This window comes from Citrus clementina, unplaced genomic scaffold (assembly GCF_000493195.1).
Source record: "Citrus clementina cultivar Clemenules unplaced genomic scaffold, Citrus_clementina_v1.0 scaffold_1, whole genome shotgun sequence".
In the NCBI taxonomy this organism is placed as follows: domain Eukaryota; kingdom Viridiplantae; phylum Streptophyta; class Magnoliopsida; order Sapindales; family Rutaceae; genus Citrus; species Citrus x clementina.
Genome location: NW_006263303.1, coordinates 15,868,227 through 15,892,516, shown reverse-complemented (window position 1 = coordinate 15,892,516; position 24,290 = coordinate 15,868,227). Strand labels below are relative to the sequence as shown.

General features: G+C 35.7%; 3 protein-coding genes across 7 annotated transcripts; 1 reads left to right on the top strand and 2 right to left on the bottom strand.

Annotated features, from left to right (window-relative positions):
* Positions 1–1,467: 1,467 nt before the first annotated feature.
* Positions 1,468–5,241, top strand: LOC18053993 (transcription factor GTE4). 5 transcript variants are annotated; one of them, XM_024192334.1, is made up of 5 exons: positions 1,468–3,577; positions 3,671–3,716; positions 3,831–3,944; positions 4,057–4,132; positions 5,050–5,241. In XM_024192334.1, the coding sequence occupies exons 1-4, from the start codon at positions 2,027–2,029 to the stop codon at positions 4,104–4,106; spliced, it is 1,761 nt and encodes a 586-aa protein (XP_024048102.1). In that variant the 5' UTR covers positions 1,468–2,026; the 3' UTR covers positions 4,107–4,132; positions 5,050–5,241. The 5 variants fall into 5 exon arrangements, with proteins under 5 accessions (XP_024048102.1, XP_006451739.1, XP_024048103.1 ...); XM_006451676.2 differs by having other exon boundaries at positions 4,057–4,139; XM_024192335.1 differs by lacking the exon at positions 5,050–5,241 and adding an exon at positions 4,261–5,027.
* A 96-nt stretch (positions 5,242–5,337) lies between these two features.
* LOC18053903 (malate dehydrogenase, mitochondrial) lies at positions 5,338–9,585 on the bottom strand. The gene is made up of 7 exons (XM_024192337.1): positions 9,165–9,585; positions 8,002–8,175; positions 7,740–7,908; positions 7,401–7,462; positions 7,138–7,259; positions 6,545–6,662; positions 5,338–5,755 (listed from the first exon to the last, which is right to left on the bottom strand). Exons 1-7 carry the CDS (start codon positions 9,402–9,404, stop codon positions 5,618–5,620), a joined length of 1,023 nt encoding a protein of 340 aa, XP_024048105.1. The 5' UTR covers positions 9,405–9,585; the 3' UTR covers positions 5,338–5,617.
* Positions 9,586–12,903: 3,318 nt separating this feature from the next.
* LOC18053902 (protein PIN-LIKES 3) lies at positions 12,904–17,091 on the bottom strand. Its single transcript, XM_006451674.2, has 10 exons — positions 16,916–17,091; positions 16,725–16,804; positions 16,462–16,586; positions 15,959–16,080; positions 15,578–15,820; positions 14,706–14,798; positions 14,204–14,304; positions 13,594–13,646; positions 13,300–13,485; positions 12,904–13,201 (listed from the first exon to the last, which is right to left on the bottom strand). Exons 1-10 carry the CDS (start codon positions 17,048–17,050, stop codon positions 13,077–13,079), a joined length of 1,263 nt encoding a protein of 420 aa, XP_006451737.1. The 5' UTR covers positions 17,051–17,091; the 3' UTR covers positions 12,904–13,076.
* Positions 17,092–24,290: the final 7,199 nt, after the last annotated feature.

Below are 24,290 nucleotides of genomic sequence, written 5' to 3'. Positions count from 1 at the left end.
TTTTGTGAGTTAAATTGAAGATTGTCATTCTATCTGGGAAATAAATTGAAGTTACCTTATAGAAAATGACATAACATATAGCCTTGTTGTATTTAGATTTTTAAAAGGAATAAGGATTCTCTGCTTTTCTTTTCTTTTTCTTTTTCTTTTTCTTTCTTGTTACCTTTCTTCGTTTAATGAGTGACCAAAGTTGAATTTTGTATTTATTTTTCACTTTATTTTTTACTAAATTATAAAGGTAAGGAGACGCAAGAAAAGAAAAAATAAGAAGAAAATCCCAATCGCCCAAAAAGATAAAAGAAAAGAAAATATTTCTATCATTCGTAAAACTTATAACACTTTATATTCAGCATCTATTTTGTGCATTTTACATAAACTTTTACCAACGTTGTCCTTGAATAATTTCTTTTCACTTTTTTCTATATTAGGAAAAGAAAAATAAGATAACTAAAGTTTTCCCAAAAAATTTTACTGAGGGTAATTTGGGTAAATTAAATCCTTGTATCATTTTTTAACAAAATCTCAAATTTAGAAATCCGATCAGGTGTGTGCCATCATGTACATTATTGTGCGGAATAGACCACATGCATGATTTCATTAACTGACATCCAACAGTCGACAAATGAAATCTTGACATGTGCCAGTTGTGAACAATAACAAGTGCGACGGTGCACACATAATCTTTACTCAGATATTTTTATTGCTAAATGTATAAAAGACCAAAAAGACCACTCAAGACTTCATCTATCCAACCCAAATGACAAAAAGAGAAAAAAAAAAAGTACTCACTAATACACACTCCAAAATGCTATCTCATGCCCTCGAGCTATCAAACCAAGATGACTGCAAAATCTTCCAAAATCCAAATATTCACCAAATCCAAACAAATCAACCAAAAATCCCTATAATATGACTTAGGAACGATCTTTTCTATTATGTTGGTAGCCACACAACCAACTCTCTTTTGAGAAAAAGAGGTATGGATTCTTATCTTTGGAGCACAAAGGTAAGTAACTTATTGTTAAAACTTAAAAGCCATTTTAATTGATTTCGGGGGAGGAAGGAAGAGAAACACGTTGACTTTGATGTATCTAAAATTATAATGTGCAAATACAATTTGATCTTGAATTTTAATGTGCAAATATAATTTGATCTTAGTTAGTGTTTTTTTTTTTTTTTAGCTTTATGTTACTAAATTTAATATATTTTAAGTGTAAACCTACGGCACGTGTCACTTTTAATGTATCTAAAAATCTCAGCCAGCGAGATGACGATTTACCCTTATAACTCACTTATAACGGTCAAACCAGGTCAATGGACTGAAGTATTAAGAACCAAAACTAGAAGGACTTAAGTGTCACAACTTCAAGCTAATTTGAGTAAAAGTCAGGGACTATAGTGTTATTTTGTCACGTTTTGACTCCGCTAAAGCGTGTGTCCGACTCTTTGTCCTGTCTCTTCCTTTGTATCATTCGCGGACCAGCGCGTGGATTTCACCTCAGTCTCTCCTCGCAGTCGCAGACACTGAACTTCAACACAGAGCAACACAGCTTCCTTTTTCAATTCCTTCCCTTCCCATTATTAAAAAAAAAAAAAAAAAAAAACCAAAACCCTAATTTCCTTTATTTCCCAAAACCCCAATTTATTCTCTATCTTTTTGCCCAAATTTCTAGTTCCGTACAAACCCTTAAACCCAGAGAAACCCTTTTAATTCTTTTTTTTTTTTTTTCACTCGTCGAGTTGCTTCTTTTCTCGTTTACAAACATTGTTTTACGAAATAAACAAAACCCAGTTAACCACTTACGCATATTTGGTTTCTATGGTTCTTAATTTTACTACAACGGAAAGAAAAATAGTTTTTAGAACAGTTTGAGTCTTAGCCCTTGTGGGTATGTTTGAAGTTGGGGTTTTGTATGGCGATCACATGAATGGCAGATTAGGGTTTATTTAAAATTTGGTTTTTTTTCCCTCCAAAGCTTTTCTGGGTTTTGTGTGAAGTTAGGGTTTCTGTTTGACAATTGCATGAATGGCTTCAGGTTCATTAGTTGGTCAGAGTGATGCCGGAGAGAAGCAGGACAAATTCTATAGCAGAAAGAACCAAAGCAAGTCTCAAAATCCCAAGAGTGTCCCTCCCCAGTACAACCAACAACCATATTCAAAGAAAATCCTAGCAAGCATTAACACAGATGACAACAGCATCCCCGTGGCATCAGATGATTCATCCAGCCAACCAGGTGCACACAACCGCCGTGAACCCAGCCATGGCAATGCATTTCCAGGTTATGCTAAATTTGATAGCTTTGTTAAGATTAGTTTCGATTTAAACAACCGGGAAGAGGTTAGAGCACTCAAAAGAAAGCTTGCAAGTGAGCTTGAACAAGTGACAAGTTTAGTGAAGAGACTTGACGCCACACAAACTCAGTTAAGTAAAATAGTTCATAGAAATGCAGGGACTGTATCTGTGAACAAGAATGGAAACAATCAGGGTAAATCAGTGGACAAAAAGAAAATGGCACCTAAAACGAATCAGTTCCATAAGAATTTGGATGTTGTCGGTTTTGAGAAGTTAAATCCAATGGAGAGTAACAAGAAGTTGAAGTCCAATACAAAGGGAAATGAGTTAGTGTCAAATAAAAATTTGGGTAGATTGTTCCAGAGTTGTCGGAATTTACTGGAGAGATTGATGAAACATAAGTTCGGCTGGGTGTTTAATAAGCCAGTAGATGTGAAGGGGCTTGGCCTAAAAGATTATTATACAATAATTAAGCATCCAATGGATCTGGGTACGGTCAAGGCTAGGTTGATTAAAAATTTGTACAAAACTCCTAGAGAGTTTGCGGAGGATGTGAGGATTACGTTTAGTAATGCCATGTTGTATAACCCAAAAGGGCAGGATGTGCATATTATGGCTGAGGAGTTGTCAAAGATATTTGAAGATACATGGAAAAAAATAGAGGCAGAGTATAATTTCAGTAGGCAGTCGAAAATGGGTCGCAAGTCTGATTTTGCAACACCCATACCGAAAACTGTTCCTGCTCCTCCTCCACCAGTTCATACCCCTACACTTGCCCCTCCTTTGCCAGTTCATTCTCCTACTTCTGCACATCCTGTGCCAGTTCATACTCCTACACCAGTTCATACTCCACCTCCACCTTCAGGGCCTTTAGAAGCAAGGACTTTGGAGAGAGTAGATTCTGTGCCAATTCCTGATGATTTGAAAAGAAAAGCTACTGATTTGGCTCATCAGGATACGATACTGGTTCCAAAGAAACCTAAGGCGAACAACCCTGACAAGAGGGATATGACTTATGAGGAGAAGCAGAGACTCAGTATGAATCTTCAGGAATTGCCTTCAGATAAACTGGACCATGTTGTCCAGATTATTAAGAAGAGGAATCCAGTGCTTTCTCAGCAAGATGATGAGATTGAGGTGGACATTGATACTTTTGATCCTGAAACTCTTTGGGAGCTTGATAGGTTTGTGACTAATTATAACAAGATTTTGAGCAAGAACAGGGGAAAAGCTGAAGTAGCTCATCAGGCAACTGCAGAAGCTTGTCACAATATTCAGGATAGCGTAAGGACTTGAACTATGATAATTCAATGTCTGTCTGTTTTTCATGTGTAACATTGTTGCTTGCTGATGTACAAGTTCCTTATATTTTTGCAGAATATGGAACCAATCATTGCAGAGGCACCAAAAGAAACTGAAGCAGGTAATGATTTGGACATAGAAGGATTTATTTTCTTAGTTATTTTGGGGAGATATGTCAGGTTCTTGATGACAATCTAATCATTTTGCACTGATTTATTGATTGGAATTTGAGTAGTTGAAAAGATTGTTTCTACATCTTCGCCTGTCCTTGAAGAAAAGCACGGTGATAAGGCGAATGAATCAAGTAGTTCAAGTGGTTCTAGCAGTGATTCTGGATCGTCCTCAAGTGGTAAGTGCTAAATCTTTTGCTTTACCTTTATAATGTGGCTGCATGTAGCACATTCAAGCTTTGCTGGCCCCATTAATACCATCGCTAATTTATTTTGAGATTTTATTTGTAGACTCTAGCACTGGCAGTTCCTGTGGATATCGTTCGCCTGCAGATAATTAAACTATGAGCTAAATGGATTCAGTCAAGTTATGTGTATGATTTCTCACCATAAAGCCTTGTCGATCTCATTTTTGGCTTGAGTCGTACTAATATATCCATTGAACATATTGAACTAGTTTATTTTATTCATAGAACTCTGTTTTCACATTATCAGATAGTACAGGCTGACCCTAGCAACTGACGCTGCCTAATTAAAAAGATAATTCAACTAATACAGTGCTGAACCCTGGCAAGTGTCTTCTTGTTTTCAAATACTTTTACTATGCCTTAAAAGAGCCTCCAGTAGCTAAAATTCATTAAGTGCAGAAAGAAAACCTATGGATTTGGGTTTGATGCACATGAACAAGTAGCTAACTTTGCTTAGTCTAGTCAAGGCCCCAAACACCCAATATCAGCTTCAACTTATTCACTATTCAGTACTGTGCGATAGGGGAACCAGGGATTGGGAAATCTTAGTTTTATAGTAGGGTAACTTTCTTTGATATTTTGCAACTTCCAAGTGTAATTGACTGGTCAACTATTGTTTTTAGCATTTCAAGGACTATGTTGCCTTATGTTCTGAGAATTGATATTTCCTTTTTGAAGACAGTTAAAAAACCTTTGAAAAATCTTGTTATAAAGCTTTATTACTTGAAATGATTCTGTTATGGATAAAAGTTTAGATTCACAGATTTGGATGAGACTGTTTGACATAAGATAAGATGAAATTTGTATAATCTTGGACGAATCAGATTCAAGGTCAATTTTTAACTTTCGGGTCTAAAATTTTGATCGTGCTATAGTGTTCATATCTTTGTTTCAATATTCCTAGATGCAGTACTTTTGTATGGAAGAAAGTTAAATGTTGATGTTCGTTAATCATTGTTTATCGCTGGATGCTCATATTTTGCGATATGATAAGTTGTATACTCAGTTGCTGATGAGCTCTCTATTCATTTTGCAGCTGATCTGAAGATGTTAGATCTAAGTTAACCTGTTAAGATAAACAAGACATGGAGGAACAGCATAAACAAGGTAATCAAATGGACAGCTGCAAAGCCTTTTTTGTTCGAAGCACTCAAATGCAGGGCTGACTTCTATAATTTTTGCTGCATTAGATTAAGATTTAGAACATGACTCTCACCAATTGTCTTATATGATCAACATGTTTGATGCAGTTTGTAAGTAAATATTTTACAAAATCTTAATTGTCAATTGCCAATTGCCAATTGCCAATTACGACAGCTTTGAGAATGAGAATTTGAGACCTCTTCATTTTATTCTTATAATTTTGTCATTGTTTATCATAAAGACAAGACAGCAAACAATTTATGACTGAATGAACGATACAAATCTTGTCAATGTCCTCCAGCTTAACATTTCAAGGATAATTATTGATGGAACTTCTGGTTTATGTAAAGCCTATTCTAAAGAAAAACAGCCAAAAAGCTGGTGCCTCGAGCAACAAGTACAACACTTGCGAAAAAATTGCAAAATTTGAAACAATTTTCTTATATGGAAGGTTGGGCTAACTAGGCATTGGCAAACTTGACTCCCTTCTCAATGGATGCTTTGAGTTCTGGCTTCAGTTTTTCCAAGCCCTCTTGTTCGAAGTCGGAGAGAGGACCCAAACCCAGAACTTCTTCTACACCATTCTTTCCGAGCCTCACCTGCAAACAAGAAAGAATTTCCTATTTTAACAACATGACCAGCACGGACCAAAATATAATAATGATCTTTCCAGAATTGACAAGCCATAATATACACAACTGAAAAATTTTACTACTGTCAGAAACAAGCACAATGTTGTTGGAAACAAATGGATACTATCATGCCCGTTGCAGCACAAATTGTTACTTCTTGAAACATTGCTGGAATTTTCATAGCTTCATAATTATGTTTCAAGTCTTACATCTATTTTCAATGTGACTAGTAACCTCAACAACTTAACATTGGAGTTTGTGTTTACACATAAATTCGATGATTTAGTTGTAATGAACTATCAATTCAACTGCAATATATCATACTGGTAAATGATCCAACTACCACCTTTCTTAACCGTTCAACTATTTACTATCATTTGATTTCTTGCTGTTAAGAAAGGAGGGGTTTGTGATTATTTGATTTATGAGGTGATATTGGGATGAAATTGGGACGCACAAACATAAAGATGTTGCAGATAGACATGGGACTGGAAACATAATACAGTGATGGAAAATCCAACAATATTGCAACATTACTAGTTATATTCAACCAACCACACAGAAGTGAAAGCAGCACCAACTGGAGACGCAAAGAACATGAAGGTGCAAGAGAATAGGAGAAAACATGAAATTATGATGTAATCAAGAAAAATGGTGATCTTTCTACTCACTATGTTATCAAAACAACAAAATAACATGAATAAGACCCAAATAATTTAAAGAACATTAGTTGACATTGTAAGTTAAATTAATCACCTTTGAAGCAAAAAAGGGAAGCTCAGTGACAGTTGACTGTACAAATGAACATTCCACCACATCTGGAACACCATTAAGACCCTTCAGGCATGCATCAGCAAAAATGGCTCCTGCATAACTGCAAGAAGGGAGAATCAAATAAATTAAAAAGCAATTGCATGAAAGCATTGAGGAGATTGAAACAGCAGCAATGAAATGGAAAGAAATAACAGCAAATGAAGTGTAACAGTTGAGGATCTTTATTCAATAAAATTCTCTATTTTATGACTGAAGTTCAATAAGATACTGGTTAATCTGCTTGATTTCTAGCAATTCAGTTTCTTTAATGATTGAAATAATGACTGTATATGTACTTCCAGCCACCTAAGGGTCCCCATTGGGAGGACGGTAGTGACAATCCAATATTGATACTTGCTGGGCAACTATTATACATTTTATCATTAGACGTATTATGATCTACTTTACAGTAACAAACCTTTTGCAGGACGCATATCTACCTCTAAAAAATATCCACATCTCAAGAGAGTAAAAAATATGTCAGCATTCGATTGTGTTTTGATAATACTCATAAAATAGTACAAACCCAGACTTACGCCATTGACAATGTTGCAGAACCCTTTCCAGCCTTTGCTTCCACAACTTCTGTCCCACCATCTTGGGTTCTCTTTGTAAGAGCCTTAATATCTTCATCTGCCAAATTGGCCTTTGGTGTGGCCTAAAATATAGAGCAAACAACTCTAAATGAGCAGAAGTTTACAACAAAGGATGCACCGCAAAAGCCATAAGTAAAAAAATCAACTTACATCTTAAACAACTAGAAATAATAAAAATAAAAAAATTAATAAAAAAGATATACCTGAGAAAATAGCGGGAGAATTGTTATACCAGCATGACCACCAACAACAGGCACATTAACCTCTGCAAACAAAATACTCCGGTTTAGAAAGTAACTACCAAGCATAAACCAAAAATTTTCATACATTGTGAACCCCTTGATAGTTGAGAAGAAGCTGGACAACAAAAAAGTGAGCATAGGACACTCTAAAGTTCATTTCTCTAGGAAAACCAAACAATGTAGAACATTAAACATACTAGTAGTTCTCTTCCCTTCTCCATTTTGGTAATCAAACAGAGACAGAAAGAGAGCATTAGACAATAAACACAAGATTTTTGTGTGTGAGTAGTTTAAGCAAACCTGCAACATTAACATTGGCCTTTCCAGCATAGAAAGTCTTAGCCCTAACCACATCAAGAGTGGTCACACCAAACAGCTTCTTCTCATTGTATGTCCCGGCTTTCTTAAAAACCTCAGCAGCAATTGGAACAGTTGAGTTCACAGGGTTGCTAATCATGTTAACAATTGCCTAAGATCCAAAAAAATTGACCAAATACAATCAATAACCAGAGATGAAATATTAATTTTAACATAGCAGTATAAAATTTAAAGTAATACTCACATTGGGACAATACTTGGCAATTGCAGAGCACAGGTCCTTGACAATTCCAGCATTGATGTTAAATAGATCATCACGCGTCATACCCGGTTTCCTGGGAACACCAGCCGGTATGATGACAACATCTGAATCCTCCAAAGCTTGGCCAAGCTGATCATTACCCATGTACCCAGCAACCTAGAAAAAATCCAGGGACAAAAAGGGATAAATTATAAGATTACAAAAGAAGGTTTGAATATAAGATAAATGAAGATTACACACAGGCAACACAGAGATAAACTAATATAAGTTCCTGATTAAAATTTCAAAGAGGCAGAAAAAGAGTAAACATCATCAAATAGTAGGGAAGACAAAAAAACAGATACACAACTATACAAATCCTAGAGGGGTAAAAGAATTTGAAGAAGGAAATGACAACTTAACAAAGTACTGAATAGTATAGAACTCAAATATAAAAGTAGCGACTTTTAACAAAAACTAAGAAAGCCCCCTATTGAAATTCTCATGTCAGGGCCTGTTGGAATAGGAAGAATGATAAATTTAAAAACAAACAAAACTAGCTCAAGTGAGACTACATTTACTTGAAAGTAGCACAAACCCAAGAGATATAATACATAATATATAGTAATGAACTATAATTGAATGTAGAAAGACAGAGGAAAATGAAGGAGCGATTTTGTCTTGTTTTCAAAACCCATTTTCCATACAAATGGTCAAAATGCATTCACAGATTCCTTCAAAACACATGAGCTGAGAACGATACACAAATATTCGAGTGTCTTCGAACAAACAGATTTCTAAGAACACACAAATCTGTCCTATTTCCTTAAATTACTAACACAAGATGCACTTCCACTGTTTTTGTTCTCAGAAAACTGTTTCCATAACAATTTTTTTCATTCTACAGAACAGTTATCCATTTATCTATTCATTACTGTATCGGATTATAAACAGTATGAATTAACCTGTAACAATATCATGCAAAATCACATTCTGATAAATTAAAAACTCTTCATCAATTTTTCTCATAAAAGTAGTCGAAACTGCTTATTTCCTTCCTAAAAAATAACTTTTTTTTCAAAGACCGACTCAAAAATTATTTCTCTCATATATATATATATGTAAAGGAAAATCATAATTGAAATCGAAAGTAAAGTAAAAAAGACCTCAGATCTGGTGTTGATGTGGCCGACATCAGCAGCAACACCAGGAGTGTTAGCAATATCATAGAGGGCGAGCCTGGAGACAAGCGGGTTGAGCTTCATGAGCAAAGCCAGTGGCTGGCCGATCCCGCCAGCGGCACCGAGGACGGCCACCTTGCGATCGGGCACGGACTCGGAGGAGTAGCCGCGTGCTCCAGCGGGCTTCGCAAGGGTTTTGACGGATCGGAGAACTGAAGATCTCATTTTTGTTGCGGGTTTAGACTTTAGAGAGGCAGGGAGAGAAATGATAATGAAGAGACCGTTGAACGAGAAAGGTGAGAGGTTAAAGAAGAAAAATGCTGTGAAGTGCCTGCAAGCCTATTTATGGGGTTTAAGGATGGGGTTTGCTTGCGATTTGGCGTGATAAATTTTGATTTTTTTTTTCAATCTCTTTTTTCTTTAGTTTTTTTAATTTATTTTTTTATAAGCAAATTATTTTACTTTGTTTACAAAAATGGTAGAAAGGTCAAATTCAAATATCATTGTTTTAATCGTCTCTCTCTCGCGGGGTACTTGAGTCAAATATTCAAATTTAGGTAGTACATGGGTAAGGTGCGATTTTTTATCATCTATTAAGAGAATTTTTTTACCAACAATGTATTATTTATTAAATTTTAAAAAAAATCTAATGTTTTTTTAATGTGAAAAAGCATTTTATTTATTCTAACCTAGAACTATGTGAAGGCTTTTTTTTTCTAATAATAATAATATTAGAGCTTTTAATATTTAAGCCTCGAACTGAGAAGAACACAAGCAAAATTGATCAACTTTAATTTTGATTTTTAATTTCATCGATTTCACTCAACAACAGATAACTGAGAGCATAAAATAATAAATAACACATATTTAATTATTTTAGATATTGAATAACTTTCAAATAAGGAATTGATCTTTAGTTTTAATAAAATGAGAATTAAATTAACAATTCATAAAAAAATACACTTGAAATATATTTTACCCTCTATTATATTAGAGTTAATATTATTTTTAATTATTTTAACTTGATTCATTATTTCAATGAAATAAGCGACTCCCAAATCCCAATTACAGTTGAATTTTTCATATAGTTAGTTATTTATTAATAATTGAAATATCAAATAAAAATATTTTTATTTAATTGATAACATAAAAATATTTTTAAAAATTTTTAACGATAAATAATAATTAATCTTAAATTAACATTTAATTAAATAAAAATGATTTTAATAAATTAAATTTTTTTATGATATATTAATTTATTAACACTTTCTAATGTTAAATTATTAAGCCTGAATTAATTGTTTTTGAAAAAATTCCATTAGTTAATAATACGACGTGTTATCTATTTGATCCAAAAAAAAAAAAAAGCATTTCATATAATTTTCTTTAAATTATCCAATATGTCATCTTTGTGAGAAGACAGTCATACAATTTTTTGCTTTGAATGTAAAAGTGATACAACATGTCATCTACGCGTTGAAACTATAAACAAAATTGCAGACAAGTTTAGTTCGTAGGCTTGGCAATTTAGTCTTATCTTAATTTTGGTCCGATTGATCTAACCCTAATTTTTAAGATTTTGACCCGAATTTTCGAGTCTCAGATTGGGTTCGGACAAAAATTTTTAGGCCCGAATAAATTTCGGGTCAGGGTCAGGCTTAAGCCGACCCGACCCAACCCGATCCGACCTTATTTGGAAAAAAAAAAAAACTAACATCACATCACACACGTAAACAACCCATGTCACACACTCACACTTCAATCTTCCCGGTAAACCGTAAATTACATACACAAAATACACTTACACAAATTCACAAAAATCATTGAATTGTGTTTTTTTAATTTAATTGCATTGTGTGTTTTTAAAGTTGGATTATAGAATTGAATTTAAAAAATTATTCCTATTAATTGGTTGTTTTGTGAATTATTTTGTGATTAATTGTATTTTATATTTTACCTTTGTCTTGTTAATTGTTTTAAATTAGAAAAATTATTTCTTTTGTTTTATATTCATGGTATTGTAACTAGAAAGAGAACAAAAATTAAAAGTAACATGAATGAATTTGGGATGTGGTCATAAAATTACAAGATATTAACAAATTTGAGTTGCCTAAATTATTGAATTGAGGTGCATGTATAGAAGAAAACATTACAATAACATGAATATAAAACAAAACATTAAAAAATAATTTAATACTAAAATAATATAAAAACTATTTTGGTAGGGTAGGGTTGGGCCCGACCCGATGTTGACCTGATTAACTATAAAATATTCGAGTTTTTTTAAGATAGGGCTTCAAATTTTTTTGATCGGGTCGGACTTGGGCAAGGTCAAACCCGAACCTGACCCGACCTTTTGCCATTCCTATTAGTTCGGATTTCGGAATCACAATAACATAACATGTCAGCTATTTCTTGAATATATAAATGACATGCCATACATATTCCATAAATTTTTACAACATTGATGATGTAATAATAACCAGCAAAATCAAGTGAGTTGCTTGCCAGCTATCCTGCTTGATCGAACATCCCTGATAACCAAAACTATAAAAGCTTCACAATCAAGTGAATTTTTTTTTTGAGAATAATCACGTGAAAATAGTAGTCACGATTACAAATGGCAAAAATCTCCATGGGATGAGGTCCGATGAATTTTTTTTTTTTATTCGAAAAGAGTACGAGAATAATTTTATCCGTAGTTATTTATTCGAAGAAGGAATGAAAACAAATTAATACTTTATCTTATTTAGGGAAAGAAAATTCGATGAATTCCCCTCCCCTCCTCATTTACCCTCCTACTTTTTAATTTTTAGTTTCTACAAAAATTCAGTGGAAATACATTTAAAATTTAAATTCTAACAAATATGATGATTTTTTTTAGTAATTTATACCATGTAATTTTTATAGTGAATTAATATTAATACAAGGATAGTGTCATGTAATTTTTATAGTGAATTAATGTTAATGCAATCATTTTTATATGAATGTGATTACAATTGAAGCTTTACTTAATTTCATAGATTTTCTTGTAATATTGACAAAACGAACTTAATTTGATGAAAATGATTTTCGTTACTTTATTTTATTTTAATATTTTTGTTTTGTAATATGATTTATAGTTTTAATTTAATATGATTAAATAAAGTTTGAAAGATAAAAGCATTCATTATTCAGTAATCAGGTACCCATTGGAATCACCTTTTATTATTCAAGGATCTCCAACCCCTCCCCTCAAGCAAATATGAAAAGGACAAGGAGGATATGAGAACATAAGCAAAATATAAGGGATGTATATAAAGATATCAATCACCTAACCTCCCCTCCCCATTGGCATCCCTAGTCATAATGCAATATTATGATGGATTCAATGATTACGTTCCCTTTAAAGCCATTAACAAAGCATGTGAAAATCTCAGGAATATTGCAAGTATTAGGGATGTCATGAATCATGATCAACTTCTCTTTCGCCATTCACAAATTAAAGAATGAAGCCGAGAGGAATTTCTTGAACTGTCCTTGACAGGATCAAAATGATATTGGTAAATTTTGACTGGCAATAATCAAATCAAACCATACGTTGGATCTTGACGTATCACTTTGTGATGCACACCGATGCAAGACCACAATGAACATAAAGCTCTCAACATAAACGAAAAGATATGGCATGCATAGCATACATAAGAAAGAGCACTAAAACTTTATTAACTCCATTTTCTTTATTTATCAAACTTTCTTTCTAAAACTTCACCATATCGTGTACAATGAAGAAAGGTATAAAATTAACTTAACTCCAAGAAGAAGGTGACAAGAACAGGAGGTAAAAGGGAAAGTAGTAGATGGAATAATGATGGAGGATATGCATGAGGAATGAGATAGGCAGCAGAAGAAAGAGTGTTACTTCACCAGCCACATGAAGAAAGTTGTCCAAAATGTGAGTGAAAATGAAGCCAATGCATAAGTCCATAGCATTATTACTGAATATTCACTCTCACCTGCACGGAACAGTTGGGTCATTGTACCTGCATATGCCCTTAGCATTAGCAGAATTGATCAAAGCTCAAGTCAAAGCCACTACTGAAAGAAAATTGTTGCACAGTTGAGAAACGATTCAAAATACCTATATTTACGGCTGGGGGGAGTGCAAACTGAAGTAAAAGAACAAACTGATACAATGGATCTGATTTCACAAAGCCAAAATGGATTGCACCTTTAACAATGCCCACCCCGAGTAGTGGTAGAGCAATATACCGAATTACTATGACCCCAATAATCAATGACAGCTGTATTCGTGTGCCTTTCAAACCTGGAGAACACCATCATTAGTGTTTTTAACTATCAACTCCAACCAGACTAGACTGAAATTCCCCAGAACAAGAAAAACAAGGAATACAAAATTAAGATCGGTAATAACCTCTGAGAAGATTCGCCCCCACAATTAAGGTGACAGTGGGAATAGATGCCTCCCTGTGTATGAAATAAAAAGAAACATGGATATCATGGAAACAAATTGTGTTATCAACAAGTCTATCTTGATGCAAGAACAAAGTCAACCAGCACGTATACCCATCAATCTATGATACTGTAATGTGCCACTACAAACTGTGTGAAGGACAGAATGCTTGGGATGGGTGTGCTGGTAAATATCTTAAGGGAAGACCATTTACAGAGACCTGATGGACTAAATGATTTACTTTAATTGACCTCACTCAGTTTAAATAAACTAAGAAATTATAATTTATGAAAAGTTCTTCCGAAAATCCAGTCTTCCTCTCATTATATTACAATAGCGTTAAACCAATATAAAAAAAAGGGTTGCATAAATCAAGAATTCAATAGATTTTTTCTTTTCAGATACCCTGATTACATACATGCCACTAGTGAATTTTATTTACAAACTTGAATTCACAAGTTCAGAATTAACTTAAATAAGTTCTAAAGTGTGAAGGTGATAACGGAAGCAATCATCATAATTGAAACAACCTTTACATAAAAAACTACAAAGCAGAAAGGAGTACACTCACCCCAGCAGAGAAGCAGAGCCCTCAACCACTCGAAGCGGAGCATGCTCACCAATTAGCAACTTTCGAAACTCAGGGATTATACCAACCATGAAACCAACGATCTATTTAATTTACCAAGAGTATTAGTTGGACAATACTGTGAGATTTTTTTCATTATTATTATCAATTGTGAGGCAATTATCTCTTTCGGAAAACATGCATTAGGACTTTGTGACCATGATAACAATTTAGGATGCTCAATGTGTTTTGATGAAAAAATTCACCTGATAGTCATTCAAAAAAATCATGATAATGAAATCATTGCATAATTATTTGCATAGCGTATTGAATATGTGCATATCCTGCATATAATCATCTTCAAAATCTTTTCCATTTTGGCAATAATTTTCCTCTAAAGCATATATTTGTACATTTCTGCCCATTAAACATATTCCACAATCACAGTGAAAAGAAATATCAAAGAGGTGACAACTCCACAATACTATCATAGCAATATGCGTACAGCTGCAATCGTTGAAGGTGCAAAGAGCTTCCTCAGGTTGAATTTTGTTGCAAATGTTTGGAAACATTGCTTAATCTTTTCTAAAAGTTGAACCTGTTACCAAAAACTGGCAAAGTAAGATGATAATTTTCTCTCAAAACATCCGAATAATGAGCAAAAAAGCGAAAGCTACATTGATCATCAAAACCTTCAATATAGAAATATTAGAAGATGCCAATTCTTCAAGCGATTTAAGAAGGCCAATCTTAAGGAAAGAAAAAAAAAATCCTCAACATTTTTCAGTCTAATGCATGTCATGTATACCAACATAAAGGTCATTATCAAAAAGTAAAGTAGATAAAAGAGCTAATAATGTTTAAGGAGATGACAATCGATATTTGAACTTTTAATAGAGGCAGTCCTAGCTATTGCATTCACTAATCAAGACTTGATGGTATAGAACATGTTAAAAAGAGTGACTAACAATACATTTTACCAAATATTGGATGGCAAAATGAGATTTTGCTTTTCAATCCCTAGAGAACTTTGATCTGTTGATTCCTACATCAATTTGGGAAAGAGACAAAGGAGAAAGTGAAGATTATCTTGCTTGAAAGATAGATTATACTGTTAATCCTGTCATCATTTTCATTTTTTTGTTTTACTAATTATTCAAAAAGTTTGACTTAACAGCGTTATAGAGGGGAAAATGGGTCATCAAATTTTGAAAACCACAAATTTGTTTTACTACACCACTGAGACTATTCTTGAAACCTGGAAGTAGTTCCTCCATATAAAAGGAAATCAAGAGTAGGCTCCAATTAAAAAAGGCTTCAACAACAGAGAAAGAAGTTCACTGATACATACAGATCAAAGTTAGAACTTTAGCCAACCTGTGGCTTCCTTGCAGTAATAGAGCAATCAAGTTCAAAATGATTCAAATGGTCTTTGACAGCTGAGCACCCATTTAAAGGCAGCAGTGGTCTCATACGGGAATTTGAAAGTTTTTCAGTTGTTTCTTCCATGGGTGTTATATTTTCAGTGGAATTATCTAGTTTCTCTCCTTCAGAATTCGTACATGATGAATATATCCGCACAATGTTATATACATATGACCACATGTAGATGGCTCCAATCTGAAATATCAATAATAATGAAAAATCAAAATATTGAAAAAGATCCCAAATTAGTTTTTCATACTTACTACTGATTTTAAAGAAGGCAAGTAATAGACTGCTTATTTAGACATTTGTAGAGTTGGGCAAGATTCATACTGCCATTGAAAGTGCAGAATAAACCATTCCCTGGCGATAGCAGGCATCAGCATCACCAAATGGGCTGCCCCTTTCTTTACAAATTGCTGGAATTATAATGAAAAGCATATTCCCCAAGTTACCTGTAACGTCAGAGGCAAAACAAATTTGTACAAAGAAAAATAAAATGCATCTTTGAATTAACAAACCCAAGGTCATCTAAAACTTTTTCTAATTCCTATACACAGGACTATAGGTAATAGTTTGCCTGAGATGACTAAGGAACATTCTTAATATGATCCATCCAAATACACCATAAAAATTGTCCAAAACTATTCATAGAAGTAAAGCAAAGAATTGAATTGAGTTCATTCTTAATCCATTTCATTAAAAAATACTGCTACTTCAGCAAGGAAACCATTGGTTAAGATTATGAGGCAACAAAGGAACATTTATAACATTTTTGCTCACCTATCTTCATTTGACTCAAATAGAGAGAAGGAGAGCGAGAGAGGGAAAAGAACCTGCAGCACAGCATCCTAAAACAAGGCCCCACAAATCATAAGGAGCTTTTGTAGTTTTTAGAACTATCCATCCAAGTGATGAGCCAACGATGTATGTAATAAGGATATTTAACGGCATAAACCACCTACATAGTTTTATTTTATTTATGAAAGCTACTTTCAATGAATTGACGGAAGAAAATGAGAAAACATGGTAAGAAGGGCAAAAGAATAATAAAAAAATAGAAGAAACTGCACAGGTTTCGTAAAGAATGCAAACTCACAACATGCCTATGCCTTCAGCTGTTATGTGGTCTGCAAGACTGCTACCGACAAGTGCTGGATTGAAGACGAAAAACACAACCTGTACAACATTAAAAGAACCAAATCCTTTAACAGCTTGGCAGGCTTTAGTCAAAATTTTTTTAAAGAAAAAATATAACATCATTTGAAATTTTTTTGCAGTGAGTATTACCTTGTTCAAATGCTGGCGTGCCAAGTCCCCCAATATATCTATGCGATCTAGTGCAAGAAATAAGCCAAGGGCAGTAAGCAGAAGTACCTTCAAAACTGGTATAAATGCAGCAATAAAGAGGTCCAGAATCTTCATAGTGGAGTCTTTTAAGTCCTTAGATTATCTATAGTACTTGCTGCAGAGGAAAAGGCATGACATGCTACCACATGAGCAATAGCTTTTATAGAAACAAGCCTAAAATTACTTTAAAAATCAACTAAATACTAAATTTTTGGTGGCAGGCACAGGCAGAGATTAAATAATCACAACCAATTTTTGTTTCTTCTTGTGAATAACTAAAACTTGCATGCCCAGTAGTTATGAGAGACTCAAAATGAATAATCAAGATTTTTTCAATTATCTACACGACAATCCACGAACAAAAAAGAAACATGCAACCCTTGAATGATGAAGATGAAGTAAAGGTTTCCATCGAATTAAGAAGCATCGATATTATACCTGGCACGTAGAACTAAAATTGCACTAGAAGAAGAAACTGAAAGAAAGCACGCGTACAAACTAATTGTGAGGCTACACTGTAGTGGAAGCTGAAGCTGTGGAAAGAAATAAACATGCAAGTGAACAAACATTCACCCCATCCCACGCATTATATACACACGCACACTAATACACAGAACAGAACAGAGGTTAAACAAATTTGTTTCATTTAATTGCATTTGAGGAAGGATAAGTGCGGTTTGATGCTGAAAACACAAAAGACTTCATAGTGGGAAGGGACGCAGGATCAACAAAACATGAAAATGCAAATAAAAGAATTAAGGGGCTAAGAAAAAAAAGCTTAGTGTTGATGTAGACTATACCGCAGACTCGAGAGAGACAAGTCCTTCCTCAGGGCCCAGGCTCATCTAAAACTTCATATTTTATTTTTGCTACAAAGTTGTGTGATCAAATCACAAATCAGACAGCACAATCACCTGTGTGGTGGAAGACAAATTGCAAAACCCAGTGCGAAAGTTGTGTGTTCACGTCACATATCAATATCACAGCAACAATCACAAACTGCAATACCCATTGCCCTGGACTGTAGTCTGTAAGTGGTGGCTTTCTGCCGCTATGGCACGTAGAGTCCATTGTCATTGGTGCCGTGAGTGTCACCACCCATATTATACAAGTCATTTTATGCTTTTCTGGCCGAATTTCGGAAACCATCAAGATAATAACATTTCCACTTATGATCGAATTTATTTCGTTTATCAAAGATGCTGTCAAGCATAAGAAAATATTTCAAATTGTAATCTCTTCCAATAAATTGAAACCCATGCATTTGCCACGTAATTGGGGTGATGTCACACAGCTAAAGCTTCATTATTTTATTCGAAAAGATTACAATTTATCTTAAAAACAAGCAAAATTGTAGTAAAATGCCTTCTATTGATCATGATGAATTGAAATCTCGTGTGCTAACATATGAATGAAATGGTATTAACATCTAAATGAAATAGTATTTGAAATGATGTAGACTTTATTTTAATTTTTTTTTATTATGTGTGTGTATCATATTTATAATTTAAGGCTTTTTCTATTTTGCTCTCTAGAACTTCAGGTGCAGAGAGAACTTCTCATTCATGGCTTCCACTTCATTTTCACCTCCTGTTATTTTTTCTTCTACTCTTTCTTTACCCAGATCTTGCATTTCTCATACCACCAATAAGATTGAAAACCTTGTAGAATATTCCTATATCCCTGAATCAGCCTAAATCAGTAAGTCCTCCTACCCTCTTATTAGCCCTTATCAGTTGTACAAACGACCTAGCTCCTTTACCCGCAGTATCCGCACCCTCATCTCTACCAGACGCCCTCACCCTAAAGAATATATCCAGTCTTCCCGCCTGGATCAGTGTGCTCTTCAAGCCACCTCTGCTGAGCAATATGTCACTCTGGAGATTCCCTCCGAGTTGCTCTCCAACTGGAAACGAGAAGGTTATACTCATCTTCATCTTGGAGGCATCAGATTAATCCTTACTCTTCATGGAAGAAAAGGCTTACCGGTTACAGCTCGCCTTGCTATGCTTGATACCCGGTTTTAACAGTACCAAGATGCTGTTATCGGCACTGTTCTCACCACCCTCCATGCAGGCAGTGTTTTACTTACCTTTTACCCAAATTTCAACCTTTCTCTCCAAGATCCCAACTTGCCCACAACCTTGAAAGTCCAAGTTCAGATTCAAGGTGCTGAACAAATTTCTTCGGCCAAAATTGCCACCTTACATCACCAATTGGTCTATAGGCTTCAAAATCATACCTTAAATCTACCCACTCCTGAGCATCATTCTGATCCCCTCATGGTCTTAGCCGAATCTGACCAAATCACAACCATAATCCAAATCCCAAGACAACTTCCCCGTCATGAGCTCATCAAGCTTATGCCTCTTGAATGGATCTCCAACTATGAACAGTTCCATAACAATACAGCTCCAATTCAGACATCTGAAAGTATGTTTGTCAGACGCTAAGATGGAATAGTCCGAATGACTTTTAAACCACCTCCAAGTGCTCCACAAGAGCCTCCTCGGCTCTCCTTTACCTATTCTTCAATTATTACAGCTGTCCAGACAGCCCAAGAAAATCTGCCCATCTCAGGGTTCAATTCTGAAGGCTACCCTGTTTATCCAGCCAAGCAAAATGGCCATTTCCTATAGGATGCCCTTGGCTCAGGCATGTGTGACCCAAATTGTCCCTGCTAGGATGATTGGGACGAGGACGATGATTATGCCACTACAAGGAAAAAGAAACCCAAAAAGAAAAAACCTCCAGTTTCCTGCCACCACTATGATCCTAAACCGCCACAAGATCCTCCACCTCCACCAGCTCCATTACCCTTTTACCAAAAAGAACTCGAATGGATTGCAAAGCATTGCAAATCTGAGACTCCATCACCACTTTCACTTCCAAAATCCCCACTGGCTTGTATGATGTTTTCATCTACTTCCTCAGACTATTCTTCATCTTTTCTTCCTTTAGACACCCACACCGATTCCCAACGAAATGTTGTGTCCAAACCCTTTGTCCCTTCCCCAATTACCTCATCTGGCCACTTAGAACCTCCCAAACCTTTTGAATCAGTCCTCAACAGGCAAACCCAAAATGCCAGAGCACAGAATGATAATTTGTTGAATATCAACTCCAAAATTGAGAACATCAGTTTACGAATTGAACAACTTGAGACAAAAGTTGACTCCATCTCTGCACAGATGCAGCAGATCCACCAAAATCTCCAGTCCCGAGTTACCCAACTCGATTCTGAGTTACGAGCTATGCTTGCCCAGCACTATTATGGCCCAGAATTTGACCAAAAGGAAAGGGAAATCAGACGCTTAAAAGCTGAACTTGCTCAGATTAAATCTGAAAAATAAAGACCTACCATTTTTACCACATCACCTCCTATCCCTTCCATAGGACTAACTTATCATCCATTTGCCTCTATGCTTTCACCCATCAGACAGTATGATCCTTCCAAGTTATTCTGCATGACCCATACTCTTTTCAGAGACAATCCCTTACCACCACCACCTAAGCCTAAACCAAAGCCTAAACCACAACCACGACCCGTTACATTTCATCAGTCATCTATTACCATCCCTGGCCAACACTCTCCTGGTCATACTCCGGCATCACCACCAGTACCTCCTCTACCAACTGAATCCCAACCATCATCTCATTCCAAAGATAAACAACCAATGCACCAATTTAGTGCCCATACAGTCGCCCACTCTTCTACTACAGATGACCAAACTTCTGACTTAAATCTAGTTGTTTCTGATAGCCATACTGCGACTGATACAGAATCTTCAGTATCCACTAGTGATTCTAAAAAGTCCTATGCTGATATCACCAGAATCTTGATGGCCCAACCTGATCAACCTCCTCAAGGCCAAACTTCCCATACATAACCATATGTTGATATTCCCTCAGAAGTTGAAGAAGAAATGCATGAATCCTCTGCCACAAACCAACCCCCTCCAGCTCAAGCCCATACTAGTTCACCCAGTAAAAAATCTTCAAATGGCCCATGGTTCACATTTGATGATCTTCCATCTCATAAATGGCGTGATCGCTTTAATGAAATGTCTGCCTGGATTGACCTTCAAATGCTACGTCCAAGAGCCACAACTCAATCAGTCCTTAAAGAGTTTGCTACTCGTTTTACGGGTGCCCTAAGAGATTGGTTTGATTCTTTAGGCAACTACAGACAATTGCAGTTTGTTCAATTACTAGAAGTCTCAAGTGCTCTTGCAGTTATCCATGATCAATTCCTTGGAGACCCCTCTGCAGTCTTTGAAGCTGCACGACAAGACTATCTCAACATGAAATGTTGTTCCCTTAATGCTAAGGATCTTGACTTCCATTACAAGCGAATGTCTTTGCTATTTTATAAGCTTAATGGATTCAATGAACCGACATTAAAGCATGTCTTTCTAGCCTCTCTTCCAGATGAACTCCAACCCGACATCCAGCGACAACTCACAGCTTCCAATATTTCCCTTGACAACATCTCCTTTGGCAAAATCTTCCAGCTTGCCAAAACTTGTCTCGATAAACTCTGCGAATAGAAATAATTTTTCAAAGAACTGTTGAAAGACAAAGAACCATTCTGGAGTGCCTGCAAAAAGCCTTACTTGCAGATCAAATGAAAAAAGAAAAAGGATTGTGATTGCAGTCCTAAAAAGAAAAGGCATTTTAAGAAATTCAGAAATCCAGAATTTTCATCCAGACCTCGCCGATCCAGAAAGCCTTACAGATTCTTCCAAAAGAAGTCATCTTCTTCCAGAGACTTTAAACGGAGAAAATCAAGCAGATGTTTCATCTGCAAGAAGAAAGGTCATTATGCCAAAGACTGTCCCAACAAGCGAGAAAAATCTATTCGGTTAGTTGAGCATCTCCAAGCCACTACAGATTACTCTCCAGAAAAGGATGAACTAAAATTCTATTTCTCTGAACAAGATGAACCCAATGATGAAACAGTGTTCGCACTGCAGAACTCCTCTGACGATTCAGACAGTGATCAGTCCCAACCCATTTTCCACCAACAGTTACTGTCCCTTGACACTACTATTCCTATACCATCCATCAAACTCCAAACCTTACCCTCGAAGTTCCAAAGGCCCATTCCAGCAATTGGTCTCATCGACACTGGTGCCCAACGCAGCATGTTAAACCCACATCTTCTTCCACTAGAATACTGGACAGACTATGAAGAACATTTCAAAGCTGTCAATGGAAAACTCTTCACCACCTCTTTGATTACCAAAAAACACATTGGTATCCAAATCTTCCCAAATTGTGTCATTTGGACCAAAGTTATCGGTTCAACCCTTCCTAATAAGGATCTCTTGTTAGGTTTTGACATCCTTCACCAGATCAAACACCTCCAAATCCTTCCCAATTGAATTCGAGTCAAGTCCATGTTCAAGCCTTTCACAGACATTCTAAAACTCTACAATCTGTCTGAAACCCCTCAACCCTACCAGGATATTTCACACAAGCTTTTGAGCTTCTGTCCAGAGTCCCATTCTGAGTTCACCCATCCAAACCCATTGTGGAAAAATAAGTCTTTCTTCATTAAGTTACCTTTCAAACTCAATGAAGACATTAACCCAACCAAAGCTACTCACCCAGGAATGAGTCCTTCTGATTTACTCCTAACCCAACAAGAATGTTCCCAACTGTTAGCCCAAGGTCTTATTGAGCCCACAAATTCTCAATGGGCTTGCCAAGCCTTTTATGTTGAAAAGCATTATGAAATTTTCAGAGGCAAGAAACGCATAGTCATTGACTATCAGCCATTAAATATGTTTTTACAAGATGACAAATTTCTCTTGCCTCGTCGACAAAGCATGTTTACTTTTCTCAAAAATGCCCAGATCTTTTCAAAGTTCGATTTAAAATCAGGTTTCTGGCAATTAGGCATTGAACCCTCTGAGCGTTACAAAACTGCCTTTTGTATCCCAAATGCCCATTTCCAATGGACCGTCCTACCCTTTGGCCTTAAAACTGCCCCATCCATTTTCTAAAAATCCATGGTCAACATTTTTCAGCCTATTCTGCATCATGCATTAATTTACATTGATGATATTTTACTTTTTTCAGGATCACATGATGAACATCGCCAGCTGTTAACTCAATTCTATGATATTGTCCAAAGTCATGGAATTATGTTATTGGCCAAGAAAAGCACCATTGCTACCGACAATATTGAATTTCTTGGTATGATACTAAAAGATGGCCATTACCAGCCAGGAAAACACATTGCCCAAGAATTGCTTTACTTTCCATATCAGCAACTTTCCAAAAGGCAAGTTCAACAGTTTCTCGGCATCATCAATTACATCAGAGACTTCATCCCACATGTGGATCACTACACCCATCACCTTTCGGCTTTATTGAAAAAGAAGCCCCCAGAATGGAATACTGACCACACAAATGCTGTCACTACTCTCAAGCAGATTGCGCAAAATCTGCCTCCTTTAAAGTTGATTATTGATGGAAAGCGCATATTACAAATAGACACAAGTAATGACTCATGGGGTGCCATCCTCCTTGAAGAAATCAATGGAAAAGAACACTTTATCGCTCACGCTAGTGGACAATTTTCTGACACACAGAAGCATTACCATAGCGTGTTCAAAGAAATCTTAGCGATAAAGAATGGCATAAAAAAGTTTGAGTATCATCTGATTGGACACCATTTTCTCATCCGTATGGACAGTTCAGCCATCCCCAATATTCTCAATTTCAAAGGTAAAACTATTCCCGAAAAAATGTTACTCAGATTAAAAGATTGGTTTTCCAAATATGTGCATATAAAGGGATCCCAGAACCTCATCCCTGATATGCTATCCAGACTTTCAAAACCAGAAAAACCTCTCACCTTGTTTTCCACTACATACCACTTTCTGATCATCTCCATGGCTACATCATTACCCCCAAAAACTCTCACCAAGAAAACTTTTCCCTTTAACAAAAACTTCTCTTCTGTCTTTGCCATCTAAAAATTTGCAAAGAAAGCTCTCTTTCGCTTCTTCATGAAAGCATACCTTGTCACAGAACCTTTTCCTTTTTCCTCCTTCCACCCAGAAAATATGTTCCTTACAGGTTTAACCCTTGATCCATCCAAAGAAACCACTGAAGATGTGTTATAGTACATCTGGTGCCTAACAGTCCTTTATGCCACTAAGTTAGTCCTACCAATTACTCCTACATTGGAACATCTCCTTGACCCAGACAAAGCCACCTCTCTTACCTGGACATTACTTGAATGGTTCTCCCCAATACTATGGTGGAGAAAGAAGCTCCAACAACTGTCAGAAATTTACAA

Excerpts from the sequence above, each read along its gene's own strand:
- LOC18053993 (XM_024192334.1), top strand. The coding sequence starts at position 2,027 with ATGGCTTCAGGTTCATTAGTTGGTCAGAGTGATGCCGGAGAGAAGCAG. Across the intron at positions 3,578-3,670 it reads GTCACAATATTCAGGATAGC|AATATGGAACCAATCATTGC; the intron begins GTAAGGACTTGA and ends ATATTTTTGCAG. Across the intron at positions 3,945-4,056 it reads TTCTGGATCGTCCTCAAGTG|ACTCTAGCACTGGCAGTTCC; the intron begins GTAAGTGCTAAA and ends TTTTATTTGTAG.
- LOC18053903 (XM_024192337.1), bottom strand. The coding sequence starts at position 9,404 with ATGAGATCTTCAGTTCTCCGATCCGTCAAAACCCTTGCGAAGCCCGCT. Across the intron at positions 8,176-9,164 it reads ACATCAACACCAGATCTGAG|GTTGCTGGGTACATGGGTAA; the intron begins GTCTTTTTTACT and ends GATTTTTTCTAG. Across the intron at positions 7,909-8,001 it reads TTGCCAAGTATTGTCCCAAT|GCAATTGTTAACATGATTAG; the intron begins GTGAGTATTACT and ends TTTGGATCTTAG.
- LOC18053902 (XM_006451674.2), bottom strand. The coding sequence starts at position 17,050 with ATGAAGATTCTGGACCTCTTTATTGCTGCATTTATACCAGTTTTGAAG. Across the intron at positions 13,647-14,203 it reads GGCTCTGCTTCTCTGCTGGG|GGAGGCATCTATTCCCACTG; the intron begins GTGAGTGTACTC and ends TTTCATACACAG. Across the intron at positions 13,486-13,593 it reads GGGGGCGAATCTTCTCAGAG|GTTTGAAAGGCACACGAATA; the intron begins GTTATTACCGAT and ends GGTGTTCTCCAG.